General features: G+C 43.3%; 1 protein-coding gene across 1 annotated transcript; it reads left to right on the top strand.

The window, feature by feature from the left end:
* The first annotated feature begins 5,495 nt into the window (after window positions 1-5,495).
* On the top strand, window positions 5,496-12,368 carry CALM1 (calmodulin 1). Its single transcript, XM_072116678.1, has 6 exons — window positions 5,496-5,647; window positions 7,145-7,175; window positions 8,284-8,427; window positions 9,250-9,356; window positions 9,434-9,569; window positions 10,061-12,368. Exons 1-6 carry the CDS (start codon window positions 5,645-5,647, stop codon window positions 10,087-10,089), a joined length of 450 nt encoding a protein of 149 aa, XP_071972779.1. The 5' UTR covers window positions 5,496-5,644; the 3' UTR covers window positions 10,090-12,368.
* The last annotated feature ends 12,739 nt before the right edge of the window (window positions 12,369-25,107 follow it).

Raw genomic sequence — 25,107 nt, 5'->3', positions numbered from 1 at the left:
TTAAAAAACGTATGCGTTTTTTGAAGACTCATCCGTCTTTTACCATTTTTAATTAAGATAATTGGTAAAACCTGTCAAAAGCGGATGCGTTTTCAAAAAACGCATGCTTTTTTAAAGGACTGCTTAAAAACGGACCAAAAACGGGTTCAAAACGCCATGTGTGGCATCACCCTAAAGGTGATCTTTATTCACCCATGGCAAAATAAGGTGCAACTTTCAGCTCATCCATAGAGCCATTATCAAGCATGCGATTGATAAGCCGGTCACATGCATTTCTTTGGAAAAGCATGTCCGTTCGGGCCGGGGACCGACCCCTGTGCGCTAGCGTCGCGTTATGAACGGACGCCTAGCGGTACGTATGCACCAAAAACGCCATGTGAGTCACCAGCCTGAAACTCATTACACATGCAAAACCCATATGCTTTCCTAGGTTCACACATGGCGTTTACATTGCGTTTTGAAGCACAATACAACAGCTGAGGAGAGGAGATTTGCCTAATTACATTGCTGTAAATCCAGTAATACACAAAGTTTTTGGTGCGTTTAGTCAATTGCATTTTTGCATGACGTGGAGGTGGCGTAGGCACTGTGCAAGAATTTGCAATTATTTCATTGCTTCTACCCCATAAAAATGGTGTAAAAGCAGTGATATCCCCCCCACAATGCTTGTGCTTTAATTGAATGCATCTGTTTCTCTGGGAATTTGTAAGGCCGGGTTCACACGTTGCGTTTTGAATCTGGTTGCGTTTTGAATTGGGTTAACACATGCAATTTGTAAACACAATGTTGACAGCAATGTAATCAGGCTGATCTCATCTTCCCAGCTGTTGTGACGTATGCGTTAACAGTACGTGTATATGAATAAACACCACGTATGTCACCAGCCTGTCATACCTATTGGTGGTGCAGGGGTAGCAGTCGCTTCTGGGCCATTTGGGCACAGGTTGGGGGCATATTATCCTGGACAACCTGACTCCAGTATAAAGCACTAGAGGACTGACAGAACACAATCGGATGGATCACAGTGCTGAGTAATGTGACATAATCATTACATTGCTGTAGTGCAGTGCTGACTGCAGTGTGCTGGACAGCTGTAGCAACAGGCCTATAGATCATCCTGAGCTGTCTGGTTCATAAATAGTATAGGAGCATAGTACGGGAGGAGTAGGGGAATAGTCTATGTTGTACATGAGCTTTTGTGTGATGTTTATTACTAAGGTCACAGTACAGTTGGGAGGTTCATGGTTCAAGCACATTCCAGTAAAACTTGCTTTCTACACATGAAAAGAGCAACCTGGGAGTGACCGGTGATTGGTTTCTATATCAATAACTGTTGTAATTCAGGTTATAACATGAACAAGAGTTGCAATGGGTGAATGTCTACACATTCATTACGGATTCGCGCATTGCGTCTTTGTTCCATTTTTAAAAACATGGGAATCCCCCAACAGGTTTTGAGAGTACGGTCACACACTGCGCTAGTGCCGCTTTTACATGCGTATTGCTAGCGCCTCGGGCCGAATGCATTTGACACGAACTGGAAACGCTAATAAGGTCAGGCTGACGTTTGGATACGTTCCACTAGTTCATCGTGTGACTTAACTTAAATTAACGCAAAACACCGGCGGCTCATTCCCGATCGCAGGCGTTTCCATAGAAACGCCGATGCGATCGGGCCAAGGGCCGCCCTGGTGGGCGCGACTTTGTCTGCGTTTCCGTTTGCAAGCGGAGACAAAGCGCCACGTGTGGCGCCGGCCTAAGTGTTTCCATTGAAATGCATGTGATTGGAAACCAGCAACCAGTGTCTTGAATTTAAACAATACAAGATACGGTGCTGGTTATCCAATCACATGCATAAGTAAACTTAACACTAGCGCCAAGTGTGACTGCACCCTGAGGGCATGCTCACACATTCCACTAGCGCACAGGGGGCGGGTCTCGGGCCGATCGCATATGAGTTTCTCGGGAAACGCATGTGACTGATAACCCAATCGCATGCGTTTCTGTGCGCTAGCATCGCGTTATGAACGTGACGCTAGCGGAACGTGTGAACGTGCCCTAGGGCAATATGCAGCAAAGACCGGCTATGGAGAGGGCTCAGTCCGTGAGCCCTCTCCATGCACCCAGCATGTGACATAGTATTACGTCACATGTCCGTAAGGGGTTAAAGGAAACCTACCATTTGATTTGATGCATTATGAAGCAAACATACCTTGAGGATACTGTAGCTACACTGAAGCAGGATCATATCTTGGTGAATTCCTGAGTTGAGTGATTTTTCTGAAAAAACAATTATAACATTCAGGACCTTGGGAAAGCTACCAAGATAAACACATTACACACGGGAGCTTGGAATTACAAATGGCAGTTATCAAGCACTAATCAACCTGAGCTGGATCACTCATACACAGCAGCTGGGGGGGATGGTGCAGCAATTGATTATTCTGTCTGGCAGGGAGAAAGGTGATGCTAGATGCTCGGAAGCAAGTGCTGGAGCAGGCATAGAAGGGGCAGAGCTTCATTATCATAATGTTATATCTGTTTTATCAGCAAAACCACTCAGCTCAGGGATTAAGCAAGATATGATCCTGCATCAATGTAGCTACAGCATTCTCAAGGTATGTTTGCTTCATAATGCATCAAATCAAATGGTAGGCTTCCTTTAAGATAATTGGGCTGAACGGTAACATGGGTGTGTTTTTAAATGGATTATAAATGCATGCTTAAAAACGGACCAAAACACCATGTGTGGCATAACCCTGAGGGTTTTGAAGCGCAATACAACAGCTGAGGAGAGGTGATTTGCCTAAATACATTACGGTTAACATTTACAAAATGCATTGTAAACGCAATGTTAACGCATGTGCATATGTACACCGCGGCAGTGTAATGGGGATTCTCCTCCTCATTCATTACCCGAGGCTTTCATGGTGACCGATCGCCGTTCCCCGTTAACGTCTCGCAGAGCAACGATCAACATAACATCGCGTTACTGGTAAGTCTTTGCTGCAATATGAAGATCAATCGATCTTCTATCTCTCTTCTACCGTATCTATCTCTCACCTAATTATATCTACTTGATATTTATGCATTCTCTATAAATCTTCTTTCATATTTATCTTCTATCATCTGTCTCCTATAAAATTCTCCTACAGTCCCATATTACAGATTGCCTTACCATACTACTGGGTGTAACTACAAAGTGTTATTATTGTGCAGAGGTAAAGAAGCCTCTTACTGACCGACTGTTCATAACATAGTTTTATTTTGGGGCCCCATAGTTTTACCAGGGCCCCCCTTTGTCCAAAACCTTCCCTGAGTGTGGCATGTTGGTGTGGTATAGTCTTAATGTGGTATAGTCTTGGGTCTGAGAAGCTCAGTGGATCCAGTGTGGTATATGCATGGGTGTGGGGGTCTCAGTGTACGTAGTGTGGTATATACACTCACCGGCCACTTTATTAGGTACACCATGCTAGTAATGGGTTGAACCCCCCTTTGCCTTCAGAACTGCCTCAATTCTTCATGGCATAGATTCAACAAGGTGCTGGAAGCATTCCTCAGATGGCATCACACAGTTGCCGCAGATTTGTCGGCTGCACATCCATGATGTGAATCTCCCGTTCCACCACATCCCAAAGATGCTCTATTGGATTGAGATCTGGTGACTGTGGAGGCCATTTTAGTACAGTGACCTCATTGTCATGTTCAAGAAACCAGTCTGAGATGATTCCAGCTTTATGACATGGCGCATTATCCTGCTGAAAGTAGCCATCAGATGTTGGGTACATTGTGGTCATAAAGGGATGGACATGGTCAGCAACAATACTCAGGTAGGCTGTGGCGTTGCAACGATGCTCAATTGGTGCCAAGGGGCCCAAAGAGTGCCAAGAAAATATTCCCCACACCATGTTACCACCACCACCAGCCTGAACCGTTGATACAAGGCAGGATGGATCCATGCTTTCATGTTGTTGACGCCAAATTCTGACCCTACCATCCGAATGTCGCAGCAGAAATCGAGACTCATCAGACCAGGCAACGTTTTTCCAATCTTCTACTGTCCAATTTCGATGAGCTTGTGCAAATTGTAGCCTCAGTTTCCTGTTCTTAGCTGAAAGGAGTGGCACCCGGTGTGGTCTTCTGCTGCTGTAGCCCATCTGCCTCAAAGTTCAACGTACTGTGCGTTCAGAGATGCTCTTCTGCCTACCTTGGTTGTAACGGGTGGCGATTTGAGTCACTGTTGCCTTTCTATCAGCTCGAACCAGTCTGCCCATTCTCCTCTGACATCAAGGCATTTCCGCCCACAGAACTGCCGCTCACTGGATGTTTTTTCTTTTTCGGACCATTCTCTGTAAACCCTAGAGATGGTTGTGTGTGAAAATCCCAGTAGATCAGCAGTTTCTGAAATACTCAGACCAGCCCTTCTGGCACCAACAACCATGCCACGTTCAAAGGCACTCAAATCGCCTTTCTTCCCCATACTGATGCTCGGTTTGAACTGCAGGAGATTGTCTTGACCATGTCTACATGCCTAAATGCACTGAGTTGCCGCCATGTGATTGGCTGATTAGAAATTAAGTGTTAACGAGCAGTTGGACAGGTGTACCTAATAAAGTGGCCGGTGAGTGTACACGCGTGTGGGGGTCTCGGTGGATGCAGTGCAGTATTACATTGAGTCCGGGGGTCTCAGTGTAAGGCCCCTTTCACACTTGCGTTTTTCACGCGCACTTTTGATGCGCAGAACTTGCATTGCACTCTAACCCATTGTAATCAATAGGGTTAATCTTTTCAGACATTTTTTTTCACGCACACACGCACGTTTTTTTTTTTGCTCTACTTTTGCAAGTCATGCGCATGAAAAACGCACCATACAAGTCTATGGAGATGCATCAAAAACGCATAGCACTCTGAGACACTTGCAAGTGCAATGCGTTTTTCACGCATCAATTGCCATAGAAAAGATAGAGCTCAGCCCTGAGTCCATTTCACGCGCATTAACTGCACGTGAACAACGCATTGAAATTGCATCAAAAACGCGCGTGAAAAACTGAGACACTGAACAAATTGTGACTGAAAACTGATTGCACTCTGATGCAAAATGTGAGTTTTTCACTGACCAAACCCTGATCGCTCCCTGATCAAACTCTGACGTGATCTGCAACGCAAGTGTGGAAGGGGCCTTCATAGTGTTGTATATTCATGGGTGTGGTGGGGTCTCAGAGGATGCAGTGAGGTATAGAATTGGGTCTTGGGGTTTTAGTGGGTGCAGTGTGCTGAAGTGTGGGGGTCTCAGTGGATACAGTGGTAGTATAGTCTTGGTCTGGGGGTCTTGGAGTATATAGTTTGGTTTAGTCATGGGTCCTGGGTTGTCTCGGTAAGTGCAGAGTGTTGTAGTCTAGAGGTCCCCTCTGGGTCCACCCTGTCATTCTTCGGCAGTGAGCGCTGAGGGGGCGTGGTTTAGGGCGTGTTGCGTGCCGCAGTCCCGGCTCCCGGGCGGTGTGTGGCCGTTGGCGGAGGGATACACTCTTATAAAGCGCTGCGGCTAAGCCACACACCCCCAGCACTCTGTGGAGCTCAGTGCGCTGTGCGGACCCAATTCATCCTCTCCTGTCGCACGGATTCTTAATCCTCCTATTTCACCGCAATGGTATGTAGCTGCCGCCCTTCTACCGCCGCCGGTGCTGTATTCTTGCTGTACGGTAGCTGGCTCTTGCGCATTGTGCTGCCTTCTCCCGGCATATTCCGTCCTGATAGCGGCGGGCCGGCTGTGAGGCGCTTATTCTGGGGGCGGGGCTCTCGGTTGCGGGCGTTGTGGCTGCTGCTGCGCGCCTCGGGGGGAGCCGTCGTGTACGCGCAGCTTCTGCAGAACCTCTTTTTTTATATAATTATAATAATAACTTATTGGGTTATCTTGTTACAGAGTTTAATGGATATAGTCCCCCTTCTAAGCTCATAGGTATTGGGGTTACTGGTGCAGTTATTCATTCTGTACATTCTCCTGTAGCAGTCCTCCCTGTATTGTGCATGTGCTCTGCCTAACCCCTTACCTGCTGCTGGGCATTGCCGGCTATGGTATGTCTTACTCTATGGGTGAAGTCTGTATTCCTCTGTGGTGTCATGGAGGATGCAGCCGCTGGGGTCATTCATTGCTTTGTACAGAGGTCTTACATCACCTCCAGCAAGGCAGGAATCAGATGTTAATCTTCTTTTGCTGGATTGCCTTGGGCTCCGGCTCTTCTGTTTAAGCCTGGTTCTGCCTTACAGGTGGGTGGTGGGGCTTGGGGGTTTCTCGGTGTTTGTTTTTTTTATTTTGTTTGCTCTTTGATCTTTTTTGATTTATTCCAAGTGGGAATTAACGAGATTTTAGCATTGTGCATGTTGTCCTATAGAGGCCCACAGTGATTTATGTAATTATACATTATGGCTATTCATTTTTACCTGGGGCTGGAGATTCTGTAGAGGATGGAATGACACCTGGGCTTATTGCCTCCCCCCCCCCCCCCCCCCCCCAACCACATTTCTTCTTGGTGCAGGGTTTCCAGGCAGTGTGTATTGATATCGCTGGCTCTTGGGTTCTGTTTTGCAGAATGCATCTGCCAGCCTTGCACAGTCTAGATATGGAAATGACCAGGGATACTTGGCATTACCTAATTAAACATTACTTGTGCCCAGAAATCACATCATAGGGATGTGGGGGCAGGGCAGCTGAGCTGTTACAGCGAGCCATTTATAACCCTTACTGTATCCTGTAACCACTACTTGGCTGTTCATTATTGGTAATGTTCAGGTGAATTGGTGCACCTCACCCCCATACCCTCTTGTTGCATGTGTTTCTCTGCAGAAGGGGGGGGGGGGTACAACTACTCCCTGGTAGACGCAGTTGTTTCTATGACACTTTTAAAATGTGGGGGTCTTTCTCCATTATGGTTCAGTTATATCTGCACCACAGAGGGGGGAGGAGATTAATAACGTTCATCTTTGTTTTACTGTATTGTAGGCAGGTCTTTGGTGCAGTTGTATGAAGGGAGATGTCTGCACCCTCCTTATGTAACATGTCTTTTTCATGCTGATCATCCTGTATCAGTAACACTATATCCTCACAATGCAATGCTTCTGTCTCTAATGTATTTTTCTCCCTCCTTAGGCCGATCAGCTGACTGAAGAGCAGATTGCTGGTGAGTAATTGCTTTTTCCAGCGAGCGGGGTAATTTGGTTTGCAGGCTGTTCAGTTGCTTGTTATCCGGCTATGACTAAGCTTGTTTAAAGAGCGGAGCCTGTCTGTCATCAATCACGGCTTGTAGCCCTTGTTCTGCTGGCTACTATAGGCACATAAATCGGTGTGTGCTACTGCATGATAGAAGATATTGGTGACATGGTCAGGGCTTTCCATCCAGACTTGCAGCAGAATTTTGTTGCGTTGGAATCTAGTAGAATTTTAATCTAGCTTGGTTGTGTCTTAAGATGGGACCAATTTTGTAGAAGAAAAATGTATTAATATCGACCCATGCTATTCCTGATCTTGGCCCTGCCTGGGCCAGCAGTGCAGTAAGTTGATGGTCCAGAATCACTCTGCATTTGTATGTCTTGCAGAATATATAGTCTGATTTGCCTAAAGCCCCCACAGTTATGTTCTCTGGATTCCTTGGATTTTCGCTATAGGATCCAGTTGTATCACCACACAATGTAAAGAACAAGTGCTTGGAATGCAGGAAGCTTCCTAATTGCATTCTGTATCTTGTCCTGTGATGACTTGTAGGGACTGCAGATCCCACATGTTCTCTGGCATCTTGCAGTGTCATAGCCCATAATAAATTTCAGGTACAGGCAGTTCCCTACTTAAGAACACCCGACTTACAGACGACCCCTAGTTACAAACAGACCTCTTGTAGTTGGTAATTTGCTGTACTTTAGCCCTAGGCTACAATAAACATCTATAACAGTTACTTAAGGTTTCTGTAATTAAGCTTTATTGTTAATCCTGGTTCTTATGAGAACCCAACATTTTTAAAATCCATTTGTCACCGAGGCCCAAAAAAATTTGTCTGGGGTTACAATAATAAAATATACAGTTCCGGCTTGCATACTAATTAAACTTAAGAACACTCCTACAGAACCTGTCTTGTATGTAACCCGGGACTGCCTTTATTGTACTATCTTGCTTACATGCAAGGGCTTGTGTTGTCTGGAGGAACCTTGTGGGAGTTTTTAGGGAGGTGTATATTGCTAGTGTTGAGTGAATTGTATAGGTGATAACTGTTTGTTTTTTCTTTTCTCCCTCTTTAGAATTCAAGGAGGCGTTCTCCTTGTTTGATAAGGATGGGGATGGCACAATTACCACCAAGGAATTGGGCACAGTTATGCGCTCTCTTGGCCAGAACCCCACAGAAGCAGAGCTGCAGGATATGATCAATGAAGTAGATGCTGATGGTAAGTTTTCAGCGGAATAAAATTTGGCTCTCATCTTTGCCCCCAATAATGCTGGGTTTGTCTTGTAACTCTATTAAAGAACATGCTTTGCATGCTGGGATCCCTTAGTATGAGGTGGTGGAAGGAAGATGCTTTTTTTGTGTAACAGTTTAAAGGATGCATCTAGTTTTCATTCAAAGCTGGATGTCAGAGGGTTTTACATTTGTATTTCTGCTCTGAACATGTCTGACTTCCAATGCACTAAAAATGGCCATTCTGATAAGTATGGGTTGTTCCTGAGAGTTGGGATGTTATGTGCTCCATATGATGCCCTGATAGCTGGAGAGGTACACATTTCAGGACAGCTCTATTCTTTTTTTAATTTTGCAATATCTGTTCTCAAGTGCTGGCCTTCAGCCAGGCTTCTGCACTGTTGATAGCTACAAGTAGGGTGTATTGATGAATACACTGAATTGCCAGTACAAGGTCACTTCATATGGTGGTGTGCCAAAAGCAATTGGTTCTAAAGTGATCTGTAGACATTGGCAGTAGGTGGATTTGTATGTCCAGTTGTTATACTTATTGCTATGTAACTTGTGCATCTACAAAAAAATTAGTACAGTTGGGAAACTGACCACTTAACTGTCTTTACAGCTCTTTATTAATAATCTTTAATTTAATATGTAAAAGTTGGGATGGGGTTTTTTAAGGTTGTTGCCTTCATGCAGAATTCTTTACGAATTTATCTCTAATGTACCTCAACTAATGCTCCTTGTTTTGCAATGCTGTTCTGTTTTATGCACGTGTCAAAGCAATTTTTTTATTTTCCTATCTGTAATTTAGGCAATGGAACAATTGACTTCCCGGAATTTTTAACCATGATGGCAAGAAAAATGAAGGACACAGACAGTGAAGAAGAGATCCGTGAAGCATTCAGAGTTTTTGACAAGGTAAGAGATTGCTCAGACTGCAGCTAATGCCAAAGGTGAATGGTCCTGGTCTGATGGAGGCTTATTTTTTCATACAGGATGGGAATGGTTACATCAGTGCAGCAGAGCTCCGTCATGTAATGACTAACCTAGGTGAAAAACTAACAGATGAAGAGGTAGACGAAATGATCAGAGAAGCTGATATAGATGGAGATGGGCAGGTCAACTACGAAGGTAAGAAACATGCATTAGTGGCTCGATGCCATAAATGGGTTCAGCTTGGGAGGGTTGGGGGAACTTCACATGTTGTTGCACAGCATAGTCTAGTCAGGTTTTTTTTTTTTTAAGTAAATAGTGTCACAGAAGCCTTTCTCAAACTATGTATTGTACTTAGCAGGTTCTAGACAAAAGCATGCTCCTTTAACTTGATTAAGCAATACTTAATCGATCATTTCCTAATGAATGCTTCTGCAACTAGCTGATTTTTGATATCTTGGGCAGACTGTTGCCAGGTGACAATGCATTGTCCTGCCAGGGATAAACACTGAGCAAACAGCAGTGGATTGTCATGCTGCTCAGCAACCTTGTAGAGGCAAATGCCTATCATAGGTCATTGCCACCAGGACAGTACATTAGGATGGGAATGTGAGGGTGGATCAGGGCTTCTCTAATTCTCAGCCCAACTAATGTGGTGTGTTTTTTTTGTTTTTGTTTTTTTTCTCTAGAATTCGTACAAATGATGACTGCAAAGTGAAGAATTCTCCCCACTTCCCCCTCTAGAAGAATCAAACTGAATCTTTTACTTACCTCTTGCAAAAATGTTCATTTTACTCATTCTGTTTCTGTATTGCAAAACTGAATGTCAAGAAATACCTTCTGTCCACAAAACAATCTGCATGTAATGGTTGGTGGTCCTGTCCCCAAAAACAATGAGTTTAAACTTCAGTTTTACAGTATCTAAATACTTGTACTACCTGTTAACAACAAGGAAACACTTAGAGGACTCCTTAAGCTCCATTTGCTAATGATTACTCCACTGTTTGGGCTGGCCAGTTTTACATGCATGCAGCTTGACAATTGAGCACAGTCAGACCTTTGTATTTAAAACCAAGAAAAAAAAACAAAAAAAAAAATTGTAAAAGCGATTCTACCATCACTGGTGGAGATTGTTTCAATTTCTAGTATAAATTGTCATAGCTGGTTTACTCCAAAATTGGTTTATACCTCAGGATGGTATGCAGCAGTATGGGTGAAGGATACAGATGTTGGAAGCCCCCAATATTTGAATGGTTCTTTTGTACAAGATGACGACACTACCCGAGGATGGCATGTCTATTTTCAGTTTATCATTTCTTTGTGCTGCTCTTGAGTGAAACGGGTGTTGGGCCGTTACTGTTTTTAAAAACAATCTTGTTCACCGTTGGCGGAGCATCTATGGACTCTCGTCATTTTTAAAGAGGAGTCTGTGCCAGACTTGGAGACGATGGTTTCCTATAATCTCTATAGGACTTCAGCACAAAGATCAACGAGGCTGTTCAAGGAAAACAAAAACTTAAAAAATGTCCATTCCAAGTTGTAAATGCTATTTTTTTTTCCAATAAAAGACCATTAGCTTAATATATATATATACTTTTTTTTTTTTTTTTTTCTGTTGCCACTTTAATTTATTCATCCATCCATCCATCCATGTACAGAGTGCTTCATTGCTTAGTGATCCTCCTAGTTGCATCCTTAATGTCTCCTTGTGTAGGTCTGGTCTGTGAAGCTTTGTATAGGCTTTTCTGATGGGTGACTGGTCTAATCTTCCAGCAGTCGGTATATGTTTTATAATTGCCTGTTGCGGCTGCTAAAAATCACTACTTTGTTTGCATTGACCCCTAGTCTTAAATCGTGGCACATGGCAAAGCCATTTATTTGCATGCAGAAAACTGAAGTGAAATAAAGACATTTTGGCTAAGTTGGATTTTTTTTATTTTATATTGTGAGGAATAAAGTTCTGAATCCTAGGTATGCAACAGCTGGTTCCTAGTCAAGTTTAGATTGGAAACTCTACGTACAGAAGGGGTAAATGTGTGTGAAGGTGCCAGCACGGCACTTTTGATTCATTGACTATGTTCACAGGTGGGCTCTAAGTGGTTGCGAAGGAAGTGGCCATTTTAAAGGCTGAAATGCACCTTTTACTTTTAATAGCGGACTGTAAACCTTGTGACCATTCTGCTTTGGTTTCCGTTATGCTGTTTGCTGAATGGGGTTTTGTTTTTTTTTTCTTCTTCTCCCCCCACCCCCATCCCTCCAGCCAATGCAAAGGCTTCCTCATCTGTATAAATATGTGCTGGCAGTGTAGCTTTTAAATGCATTGCACTGATTCCTCTGGACCTAAAAGTGTTTGCAATGGATCACTTGTAAAATATTTTCATGCTTGTTGATGGTCATTTATAAAATGATTTTAACAGGTTCTGCAAAGTTTGTATATGGAACTTTACAGGCCGAGGCTGCATCCAGACACAAGCTATAATTTCCCTTTCCTTTCCATCAATGTCATGCAATTTAGATTCTGATGGGAATTACTTGCTGAATATCGTCCTGAGTGCCTGTAGGAGGGGTATGATTGTGAGGATCTGTAGCTTTGCTTATTTGGGTTTCCCAGCAGTCTTCATTTCATGTGTTTTAACCTCTCCCCCTTGGCACCATTAATGTGTTTGAAAGCAGAATGCCCAGGTTAGAACATATGCCAGGCATGGTGATGGAAGACACTTGGCGCACATAGGGTAGGCCTTGGTGAGACTCTAAACAAGTCCTCGTTTTCCATCATTGTCATATTTGGTGATCACGTGTGGAGAAACTGTGGATGCGGCACTCCTCCTGCGCTCATTCCACTATGGCTTGACTGGAAGCTTGTGCTAATTCTGAATCTGTGCTTGCACTTTAGGGAAAAAAAAAACAAACACGCTAAGCCTTGAAACAAAAGACCTGGATAGAGTAAATGGCTGTCCTGTATTGCAACTGAAAATTAATAAAGCCAAATAAAAACAAGGATCCTTTTGTGTTTACTTATTGTTGGAAATTAGGCCTGCCATGACCTTGCGCTATTTGTCAGTAGTGCCAATTATTGATTAGTACAACCTATAGAATTACCTCCCTAAGGTCAGGGTTATAGTGCGTCCTTTTTGTAGCTTTACTAAAGGGAACCTGTCATCTGGAGCCCTTTTTCTGGCTTTCCAATGGAGAATAGTGTGCATGTTGGCAATCTGTCTTTATAAAAATTTAAAAAACTGTCTTTTTCCGATTTTAAGTTAGGTGGAAGTTTAACTTTTCTCTGTGTCCCATGGGAATGGCCATTGCGAAGCATTCCCCCCCCCTTCCCCCTTGGGAAACCGCTCCATCATGCATCTATTTCACATAGGAGGCATGTGTTTAGTTTCATTTATTTGAAATGGATGCATCACTAAATGCTTTCCTGTGGGTGGGGGAAACAACATGGGACACAGGACTTCTCTGCAGCGAGGAACTTACTTCTAACTTTTTTCTTCTTGAAAAAAAGCAAGCTTTATTATAAGAACACTGGCGATGTGCACACTAGTCTCTGGGGACCTCAGGGAAACCCGTCCTCGGGAACCTTTTTCTTTCCCGAAGTGTATTGTGACGTTCATAGATGTAGCCAACAAGTTACTTTAACATCAATTATTGCTAAAGGTCCAATCTTTGTCATCGGAATCTTCTAGCTGTTTTTCACATAGATTCTCCATGCCCCATGCAAGATGATGGTGGTGTACCACCCTTGTACATTGTCTAGCATGCAGGCCACACTAATTTACGTGGTTTCACTTGTGACACTTTGGTTGTCAAAGTTAGATGTGGCCAAAGGATATCCAAAGTGCCTTTCAGTGTCTGTCATAATCTGATGATCTGGCACTCTTATCTCTTTGGCCACTTCCATTTAGAACACCTTACAGTGATGCAGAACTGTTGATTAACTGTAAGGTGTTGTCCTAGGTAGCGTTTAAACACTCCTCAAACACAACCTGGAGGGGTTTGTTCAGAAAATGATGCATTTTGGAATAAGCACCACAAGTTTTGTACGCAAATAATGCAAAACGTGTGCTGCTCATTCCAGAATTCATCATTTCAGTGGAAACGCATGCGTTCTGGCCTAGCCTTCCCTGTTGCATTTAAAAGCGCAAATGAAATGTGTCTCAATGTCAAAATATTGGATGCTTAGCATGATGAGAAGTGTTTAAATACCAATTCAAGTTTAAAATTTATTGAGCATTTCATGGATTAAATACAATTTGAATTTTTCTTAAGCTCCTTGTTTGGGAACAGCAAGTTGTTCAAAAAGTAATGAGTCATTGAACTGGTGGACAAATGCATTCAAAAGTTTAGCAAATGTCACATTAAAGGAAACCTACCACTTGAAGTGGTAGCTGTAAGATGGGAATACTGAGCACCAGCGCAGGGTGAGCTGGTGCCGGAGCTTATTTTTGTTAGTGTCCTAAACTGCTGTATTGCGGTTTAAAACACTTTTTAAACTTTATAGCCGAAGCTGCTTTGGCGCACGGTGGTACGCGCTCAGCGCACCATGCGTGTGCCTACATATGAAGTGAAGGAGACGCACGCGCATAAAGTTTTAAACCGCGATACAGCAGTTTAGGACACTAACAAAAATAAGCTCCGGCACCAGCTCACCCTGAGCTGGTGCTCGGTATTTCCATCTTACTCCTACCACTTCAAGTGGTAGGTTTCCTTTAAGTTCATCCTTAACTTTTTGAGAGCAACAGTTCACATACACCATATAAAAACACACACATGAATGCTTGTTTTTCTCACTGATGTGAAATCAGAATAGACCTTTCCTGTCTTAGGTCAGTTAGCATTACCAAAGTTATTTACAAAATGCCATAATAATAAGATTCTATAAAGCGTTTTTATTTTCAAAAGTTTACTTACATTCCATTAGTATTTGGTACCATTGCCCTTAAACTGTATGACTTGGGTCAAACATCTTGGATATCCTTCCACAAGCTTCTCTTAATAGTTGGTGGGAATTTGGGCCTCTTCCTCCTGATAGAACTGGTGTAACTGAGCCATGTTTATAGCCCCCTTGCTTTCATCTGCCTTTTTAGCTTTACCCAGAAATTTTCATTGACTTTGTTTTTCTTAAGCCACTTTGTAACCAGTTTGGCTGTATGCTTCGGTTCATTGTCCATTTGGAAGGCCCATTCAATCCCAAGCTTTAGCTTAAAGGGCATCTACCACAAGGATAATAACTCTATTAAAATAGTGTGCACAGATTCTGCAGCGCTGCACAGAGCTTGCCAAATCAGTCCCTGTCCCCAATGGGGCTCACAATCTAATCAACCTACCAGTATGTTTTGTGAGTGTAGGGGAGAACATGAAAACTCTTTGCAGATGTTGACCCTGGGACTTGAATCCAGGTCCCAAGCGCTGTAAGGCTGTAATGCTAACCACTAAGCCACCATGCTGCCTATAAGGATGAAGCCTGAGGCTCATTTGCATACAGTCTTTCATCCTGGTGACAGATGTGCTTAGAAGAAGACTTGTCACCGGAATTTTACCCCTCACACCAGTAATACCTTCTAGTAAAAGATTAAAAACCTTCCTCATATTACCGAAAATGATCTGGCCCTGTACCACAAAGATGGATTGTAAATCAAGCACTCTTACATTATAGTGAGTGCCCCCTCTGGCAGGATCCACTCTTCTTTTCGCTCCTTATACCCTAATTTTGAAGGGAAAAAAAGGCTTTAAAAATTATGCTAATGAGTCTGAGGGGCAGGATCCATTATAGCCTGACTGAAGCCACTCGGGCTCAGCCTTTTTGGTGTGAAAAAAACAGCATGAGAAGATAAAATAACAGATCCTGCCAGAGGGGGCACACACCAGTATGTTAGTGTGCTTGCTTTGCAATCCTTCATCCTGGTGGTGATGTCTTTTTAAATACACCTGTTTTCTCCAGGCTGCCAGTGAATTATGAATCCCTGTTTTGGTAGCTCAGTGTCTCCCTGTATAGCCAGAAACGTAGAAACCTATTGGTATGTGCATTCCATAAATACTATCACAAATCCCCATTGCTGAGAACCCCTTATTACCTGCCTGATGGAAGCTGCTCCTGCACTGGTAAGACTTCTCAGTTGCTGACTCTTCTCAGATTTAAGCTTCATTTCTTTGTCATTGAAGTTTAACTAAAAAACTAGCAATTTTTTTTTCTCCTAGAACACTTCTTTAGAAAATACTGGGATGTCATTAATTCTTTTGTGGAGACTTACATTATTGCTTTCTCCGCTTCGCTGCAGATTTGTCATCAGGTTATTCAGTTCTGGCTGCAGAGATCATGTTTATCGTTCTCTTTAGTCACTTATGTGATCCCAGGGATAGAATCCGGGGCACCACCTGATGCTGCCCTACCCGACACCAGTTGTCCTTTTAAACCTGAGGGCTACCCGGGCTACCCCTGTGAGAGATAGCTACCTCTGTGGGAGATGGCTACCTGGGCTACCCCTGTGGGAGATGGCTACCCCTGTGAAAGATGGTGATCTAGGCTACCCCTGTGGGAGATGGCTACTCCTGTGAAAGATGGCTACTGGGATACCCCTGTGGGAGATGGCTACCCCTGTGAAAGATGGCTACTGGGCTACCTCTGTGAGAGATGGCTACGCCTGTGAAAGATGGCGACCTGGGCTACCCCTGTGAGAGTTGGCTACTGGGATACCCCTGTGAGAGATGGCGACCTGGGCTACCCCTGTGGGAGATGGCTACCCCTGTGAAAGATGGCAACCTTGGCTACTCCTGTGGGAGATGGCTACCCCAGTGAGATGGCTACTCCTGTGAAAGATGGCTACTGGGCTACCTCTGTGAGAGATGGCTACTGGGATACCCCTGTGAGAGATGGCTATTGGGATACCTCTGTGAGAGATGGCGACCTGGGCTACCGCTGTGGGAGATGGCTACCCCAGTGAGATGGCTACCCTTGTGAAAGATGGCTACCTGGGCTACCCCTGTGGGAGATGGCTACCCCAGTGAGAGATGGCTACCTGGGCTACCCCTGTGAGCGATGGCTAGCCCAGTGAGAGATGGCTACCTGGGCTACCCCTGTGAGCGATGGCTACCCCAGTGAGATGGCTACCCCTCTCAAAGATGGCTACTGGGCTACCTCTGTGAGAGATGGCTACCCCTGCGGGAGATGGCGACCTGGGCTACCTCTGCACGAGATGGCGACCTGGGCTACCCCTGCGGGAGATGGCGACCTGGGCTACCCCTGCGGGAGATGGCGACCTGGGCTAACCCTGCGGGAGATGGCGACCTGGGCTAACCCTGCGGGAGATGGCGACCTGGGCTAACCCTGCAGGAGATGGCGACCTGGGCTAACCCTGCGGGAGATGGCTACCTGGGCTAACCCTGCGGGAGATGGCTACCTGGGCTACCCCTGTGACAGTTGGCTACCTGGGCTACCCCTGTGACAGTTGGCTACCTGGGCTACCCCTGTGAGAGATGGCTACCCGGGATACCCCTGTGGAAGATGTCTACCGGGAAAACCCTGTAAGAGATGGACAGAAAACAAAATAGGCAAGTCTAAAACCTTAATTTTAATATAGCTGAATTGCTGTGCTTGTATTTTGATGGTTTCTCAGATTTTTTTAACAATATGTTCAGTTTTCTGGTTGTTCTCAAAGGGCTCATTGTGATGGTATCGCTGTACTAATGTAACTACTAAACAGCTTGCCTAACTGTTAAGAAGTATCTACATTTTTACTGTACTAAAATGACATTAGGCCCGTTTAAGGCAATCATAAGGCTAAAGTGGCCCCTGGTGAAAATGAGTTTGACACCCCTGATATAGATGTTCTGTATCCTAGTGTGTCTCCAATACTAAGCACTAGACTGCATGTAATGCACATTCTCTCCACTTCCACCACTCTTGTCACTCATACATAAGATTATATCAAAACATGGATTTCAAAACAGGACAAAAAGAAGCTGAAGGTTCAGAATAGAACAATGTGAGCACAGAAAACTACCTACCTACAATCTACCAAGGATATGATCCATGATAGATATGGTAGACTTTGTTACAGGGTGACCCACCTCAAATAGAGGTAGGTTGATGGTAAAATAATTGCTGAAGGAACATTTAGCTAATGCAGACATACATTTTAGTTAATTTAGCCATTCCGACTAGTCATACATGCTTAATGACAGGGGTATAGGGCAATGATTTTTAGAGAAATGTCTGTCAAGGGGGAAGCTAGCTATTATGAAGGAGGGGGGGCTGGCCATGTATTTTCCAACACTGCCTTATCAGTCAGCTGAAACAAGCCTGCATTGTAACTTTTTACACATCAACCTGAACTTGTCAATTTTTATCAACTGTAATGGAGAGTTTAATTAAGACTTTAGCTACTGTTTCAAAATATGTTTAAAATTTGTGATAATAATAATTCATTATTTATATAGCGCACACAGATTACGCAGCGCTGCACAAAGCATGTCAAATTGGTCCCTGTCCCCATGGGGTTCACAATCTAAACCTACCAGTATGTTTTGGAGTGTGGGAGAAAACCGGAGGACCCGGAGGAAACCCACTCAAACACAGAGAGAACATACAAACTCTTTGCAGATGTTGACAAGTGATAACGTCATTACCGGTATCTATCTATATTTTTTAAAAATGCTATTTTAATATTGGCCATTATGACCAGTATAATTCGGATACTTCCTGTTCTTTACAATTTACTATTCAGTTTTTTGTAGCCACCACATAATTAGAAACATGATTTTTAAATTGGACCATATGAGATAGAATGTCACCCCCTAGGGGCATAAATACAGGCATAGCAGCCATACCACTTTTAAGGGGTATATACCAGCCACCTGACCTCCCATACTAAAAAATAGAGGAGATGAACTGTTATCAGGGCCAGATTAAGGGTCCCAGCGGTATGGAGCACCTTGTTTAGGATGTGCCCACCTCAGCAGCTAATGCGGGGCCCCCTGCAACAACAATATATCTAAAAGATACTATATACTTATACTATTTCATATATGCCGGTGATGGCAAACCTGTGAGACACTGAGTGCCCAAAGTACAATAAAAACCCACTTATTTATTGTAAAGTGCTTACACAGCAATTTAAGCAGTAGTTTAATTTTAACTGTTCTGCCTCAGCTCTAAATTGTTCAAGCGCACTGATTATGCCAATATGTTGAAAGAGGGGGAATTTGGGATATCATTGTAGCATCCATCCAGGATGACAGGAAGAATTGAGGGACTCACAGTAGGTAACCAGCCCTGTCCACACCTCCTCTATAATCCTGAAGTCTCAGGCAACCAAGAATGTGATGTGGCTGTGAGTGCAGGAGGATAACATGAGTCCTGTGTGGTCATCTCTGTGCTGAGTGCTGCCATGGGTTTGCCACCACTGATATATACTATTTCAAATTTCATCCCAAGCACTATAGATATTAGAAACATTGGCCTCTTTAGCATTAGATAGGTTTATACATTCATGCCATGAAACATCTCTGCAGGTTTATAAACAGACATGGTTAGCATCATCCTATATACCCCTCACACCACAACTGACCACACTGTGCCCCCATATATACCATATATACACCTCACACATAACTTACAACACTGTGCCCCCAAATATATCATATATACCCCTCACACCACAGCTGACCACACTGTGCTCCCACATATATCATATATACCCCTCACACCACAACTGACCACACTGTACCCCCACATATGTCATATATACCCCTCACACCACAACTGACCACACTGTGCCCCCACATATATCATATATACCCCTCACACCACAACTGACCACACTGTACCCCACATATATCATATGTACCCCTCACACCACAACTGACCACACTGTGCCCCCATATATATCATATATACATCTCACACCACAACTGACCACACTGTGCCCCCACATATATCATATATACCCCTCACACCACAACTGACCACACTGTACCCCACATATATCATATATACACCTCACACATAACTTACAACACTGTGCCCCCAAATATATCATATATACCCCTCACACCACAGCTGACCACACTGTGCTCCCACATATATCATATATACCCCTCACACCACAACTGACCACACTGTGCCCCCATATATATCATATATAAACCTCACACCACAACTGACCACACTGTGCCCCCACATATATCATATATACCCCTCACACCACAACTGACCACACTGTGCCCCCACATATATCATATATACCCCTCACACCACAACTGACCACACTGTGCCCCCACATATATCATATATACCCCTCACACCACAACTGACCACACTGTGCCCCCACATATATCATATATACCCCTCACACCACAACTGACCACACTGTGCCCCCACATATATCATATATACCCCTCACATCACAACTGACCACACTGTGCCCCCACATATATCATATATACACCTCACACCACAACTGACCACACTGTTCCCCCATATATATCATATATACACCTCACACCACAACTGACCACACTGTGCCCCCATATATATCATATATACCCCTCACACAACAACTGACCACACTGTGCCCCCACATATATCATATATACCCATCACACCACAACTGACCACACTGTGCCATTCACATATATCATATATAAACCTCACACCACAACTGACCACACTGTGCCCCCACATATATCATATATACCCATCACACCACAACTGACCACACTGTGCCATTCACATATATCATATATACCCCTCACACCACAACTGACCACACTGTGCCCCCATATATATCATATATACCCCTCACACCACAACTGACCACACTGTGCCCTCCATAACATATAAACCCCTCAAACCACAACTGACTGCACTTTGCCTCTCATATTTCATATATACCCCTCACACCACAACTGACCACACTGTGACCCTTATATAACATATATACCCTCAAACCATCACATTGTTACAAGGCACAGATCTGGCCAAGGTTACAAAAGAATTTCTGCAGCACTCAATGTCCCTAAGAGCACAGTGGCCTTCATAATCCTTAAATGGAAGATGTTTGGGAGGGCCACAACTCTTCCTCAACCAGGCCGTCCAGCCAAACCAAGCCATCAGGGGAGAAGAGCCTTAGTGAGAGAGGTAAAGAAGAACCCCAAGATCACTGTGGCTGAGCTCCAGAGATGCGGTAGGGAGATAGTTCCACAAAGTCATCAATGACTGCAGCCTCCACCAGTCAGGGCTTTATGCCAGAGTGTGCTGATGGAAGCTTCTCCTCAAGACATATGAAAGCCACATGCAGGTTGCAAAAAAACAACAACACAGGAATGACTACCAGACTGTGTGAAATAAGATTCTCTTGCCTGATGAGACAATGATTCAACTTTTTGGGGTAATTCTAAGCAATATGTGTGGAAAAAACCTGGCACTGCTCATTTTCTGCCAAATACAATCCCAACAGTGACACATGGTAGTGGTGGCAGCATCATCCTATGGGGGTGTTTTTCAGCTGCAGGGACAGGACCACTGGTTGCAATTGAAGAAAAGATGAATATGGCCAAGTACAAGTACATAAGGTTAACATAAGGGGGCTGGTATGGGGCTGTAGAGAAGTAAGAATACAACTGTATGCCGACGACATGCTTTTGTTTCTGGATAATTCAGAGAAGGGGATAAGGGTGGTGATGGATTTGATAGATAAATTTGCCCGATTATCTGGCATCAAAATAAATTGGAACAAATCTGCCTGCCTTTGGATCCTCTCTCATCGACACTGACTTCTATTGAAAATCTTCCAGTAGTAGAAAGGATGCGTTATTTGGGGATTATAATTAGCAACAGGCCAAGGGATTAATTTATATCAAGTTGAATGTAATGCCCCTATTATCTAAGATCAGACAGAAAGTTGCTGTGTGGAGAAAAATGAATCTCCCCATGGCAGCGAGAGTTGTTATTTTCAAAATGGTATTGCTGCCCCAGATTTTGTTTATATTCCAAAACAGCCCAATGATGATTCCCAGGAAGGTTTTCTCAACTCTTGACTCTCTCCTAAGGCAATTTGTATGGAATGGGAAAAATGCACCTATTAGTTTGAAGAAATTTAGCAGCACAATGGCAAAATATTATTGATAGTGATAGGTAAATTACATTTTAAAAAAGAAGTATGGGTGTTTAATTGGTTATGATATATGGAGTTTATTGGAAACTGGTGTCTTTAGGAAATTTGCACAGCAGGATGAGTATTTGATTTTAGCACTAATGCAATGGGTTTGGGATCAGATCTAAAGGAAAAAGGAAGTTAAAGGATATTTGAGTGTAACGCCACTGTCGGGATTTGTGAAGTGGTCTCCGGTATCTATGGAGTCTTTGAGATTTTGGAATGAAAAAGGGGTTATGTTTGTGCACAAGGTGGTAGATCAGAGGGGTTTAAAATCTTTTGAGGGAATGGCTGTGGAATTTGACTTAGGGGCAGGAGATTGTTTTTTTTATTCCCAACTCAAGTACGCCTTCAGTGCCTGTCTCTCAGATAAAGAGTTCCTATGGGAAGAACACCCATTAAAGGATCTGTTGGATCCGAAAAACAGGAAGGGTCTAATGTCCAGGGTCTACAAGATAATGATTCAAAATAAGTACACACTCCCAGCAATTGAATGTTTAGAAAAATGGCAGAATGATGTAACGGACCTGACAGGGGAGGAATGGGTAGACTCTCTGCAGATGATGAGAAATACGATTAAGAATATGTCCCATGTTATCTCTCAGATTTTCATAATACATAGGGTACACATGACGCCGAAAAGATTGAATTATGTGTGGAAAAAGAGTGAAGAAAAATGCCCAAGGTGCAACCTGTTAGATGCCAATCTTGGAGATGTCCAAAACTGCATCGCTATTGGACAGAGGTCCTTGATAAATTACAAGTAATATTCAACTATAGTATCTCCTCAAATCTGCAGGTTTGCATCTTGGGCACGAAGAAAGGTATCACTGGCTCTCCAAGGTGCATCTCGAGTGTATTAAAAGGTTTATTTATGGCAAGATTGGTAATTCTGAGCCATTGGAAGGATACAGAGGCGCCAATGATTAAGAGGTGGAAAGAAAGAATGGACATGTTATTCTTGGTGGAAAGACGGGAGGATTTTGAAACAGGGGTATACAGAGATAATTCTAGGGATAGTTGGCTTAACCGCCCATGAACAACAGCTTTGAGTATGTAACAGCATCCGGTTAAGCCTTTCTCTATTCTGTCTAGTGATTATTGGATGGTTTTTGTGGGTCTCGGGTGCTGGGGCCGGCCGAGGAGGCAGGGATGATTTTGTTTGTAATAGAATGTTGCTTCATAGGAGTATAATGGTTCTGAAGGGGAAAAACAAAATGAAAATTGTTCATTATGTGATTTTATTTTTTGTACTGTACAACTGTAAATAAAGTTTAGAGAAAAAAAAAAAAGAATATGGCCAAGTACAGCGATATCCTGGATGAAAACCTCTTTAACCCCTTAACGCTCTGCGCCGTAGCTCTACGGCGCAGAGGTATAAGGGATGTATGAAGAGGGCTCACGGGCTGAGTCCTCTTCATACAAAGGTGGGGGTTTTTGCATTTTGCATAAAACCCCCACCGGCTATTAACCATGTGATTGCCGCCGGCAAAGCCGCCATCTTTAATGCGATCGATGCGCCCCCGAACGTCATTGGGGGGCGGCGATTGGTTGCCATGGTAGCCTCGGGTCTTCTTTTGACACGAGGCTACATGGCATCTGCAGATTCGTTACAATGAGCCAGTGGCTCATTGTAATGAATGTGCTGCAAAAATGCCATATATTGCAATACAGAAGTATTGCAGTATATGGTAGGAGCGATCTGAATATCTAGGGTTAATGTACCCTAGATGGTCTAAAAAATAGTGAAAAAAAAAGAAAAAAAGTTTAAAAAATAAAAAAAATTAATAAAATATTAAAAATTCAAATCACCCCCCTTTCCCTAGAACGGATATAAAACATAATAAACAGTAAAAATCACAAACATATTAGGTATCGCCGCGTCCCAAAATGCCCGATCTATCAAAATATAAAAACGGTTACGGCCGGCGGTGACCTCCGAGGCGGGAAATGGCGCCCAAATGTCCGAAATGCGACTTTTACACCTTTTTACATAACATAAAAAACGAAATGAAAAATGATCAAAATATCGCACAGACTTCAAAATGGTAGCAATGAAAACGACGCCTCATTTCGCAAAAAATGACCCCTCACACATCTCCGTGCGCCAAAGTATGAAAAAGTTATTAGCGTCAGAAGATAGCAAAAATTTTTTTTCTTTTTTGTACACATTCGTTTAATTTTTGAAAATGTATTAAAACACAATAAAACCTATATAAATTTGGTATCACCGCGATCGCACCGAACTAAAGAATAAAGTAGGCGTGTTATTTGGAGCGAAGAGTGAAAGTCGTTTAAACTGAGCCCACAAGAACGTGACGTGCGTTTTTTTTTCAATTTTTCCACATTTGGAATTTTTTTTCAGCTTTGCAGTACACGGCAGGGAATAATAAATAACATCACGGGAAAGTAAAATTTGTTACGCACAAAATAAGCCCTCACACAGGTCTGTACACGTAAAAATTAAAAAGTTATGGATTTTTGAAGTTGGAGAGCGAGAAATGAGCCGAAAAACCCTGCGTCCTTAAGGGGTTAAGAGTGCTCTGGACCTTAGTCTGGGCCGCAGGTTCCCTTTCCAAACAGACAATGACCCTAAGTACACAGCTAAAATAACAACAGAACATCTCTGTGACAATTCCTGACTGACCCAGCCAGAGCCCTGGCATAGATCCAATTGAGCATCTCTGGAGAGACCTGAAAATGGCTTCCACCAACGTTCACCATCCAACCTAATGGAGCTGGAGAGAATCTGTAAGGAAGAGGCAGAGGTCCCCCAAATCCAGGTGCGAAAAACTTGTAGCATCTTCCCAAGAAGACTCATGTCTGTACTAGCTCAAAATGTGCTTCTACTCATTACTGAGCAAAGGGTCTGAATACTTATGACCATGTGATATTTCAGTTTTTCCTATTCATTAATTGTCATGAATAAGGACAGTTTTCTGCCAGAAACATGTTGATTTTTTATTGTATCTTTGATATGTGTTGTGGACAGCATTAATTAAGTTTGAATTTGCCTGGAATAATCATCACCTGGAATCTATACTTTTGGATATTGTCTTGCATTTAAACAATGCAAAATAGTGGGTGTTGGTTACAGATTACACATGTTTCAACAGAAGTACATATGTTAATCGGGCCGTGCCCAGCCCACAGGTGTCTGTAGTTGTAAACGTAATGTAAATTCCATGAGTGGCCGCACCCTAACTGACCTTCTACAAGACACCAATATAGCTGAAGTGAATGTTAAAGGACACCTGTCATCAGGTCTCTGTTACTAGCCCTGTCACCTCTACCTGTTGGAGCAGCTCACAAGGATCCCATCCCAATCTTTATCTAGTCAATTCATACATTAATCATTGTAATATCCTCTTTTCTTTATTATGTAAATGAGGTTGGTCACATGGTCAATGGCAGTGATGTCACCGCTGTTACCCCTCCCACCCCTCCCTGCTCATGTCTGTGTATAATGTATAGTAAAGCCTTGCTAGTTCTTGTGCTTAACTGCTGACATGCTCGCTCCTCCTATACACAAGTGTAAGACACAGACATCACCTACACAAGTGCCTGACATGCTCTGCTATATA

The sequence above is a fragment of the Engystomops pustulosus genome, chromosome 7 (genome assembly GCF_040894005.1).
Source record: "Engystomops pustulosus chromosome 7, aEngPut4.maternal, whole genome shotgun sequence".
Classification (NCBI taxonomy): domain Eukaryota; kingdom Metazoa; phylum Chordata; class Amphibia; order Anura; family Leptodactylidae; genus Engystomops; species Engystomops pustulosus.
This window is presented reverse-complemented; position numbering and strand designations above follow the sequence as displayed.

Coding starts and splice junctions, on each gene's coding strand:
- CALM1 (XM_072116678.1), top strand. Junction 8,428..9,249: donor CAATGAAGTAGATGCTGATG/GTAAGTTTTCAG, acceptor TCTGTAATTTAG/GCAATGGAACAATTGACTTC. Junction 9,570..10,060: donor TGGGCAGGTCAACTACGAAG/GTAAGAAACATG, acceptor TTTTTTCTCTAG/AATTCGTACAAATGATGACT.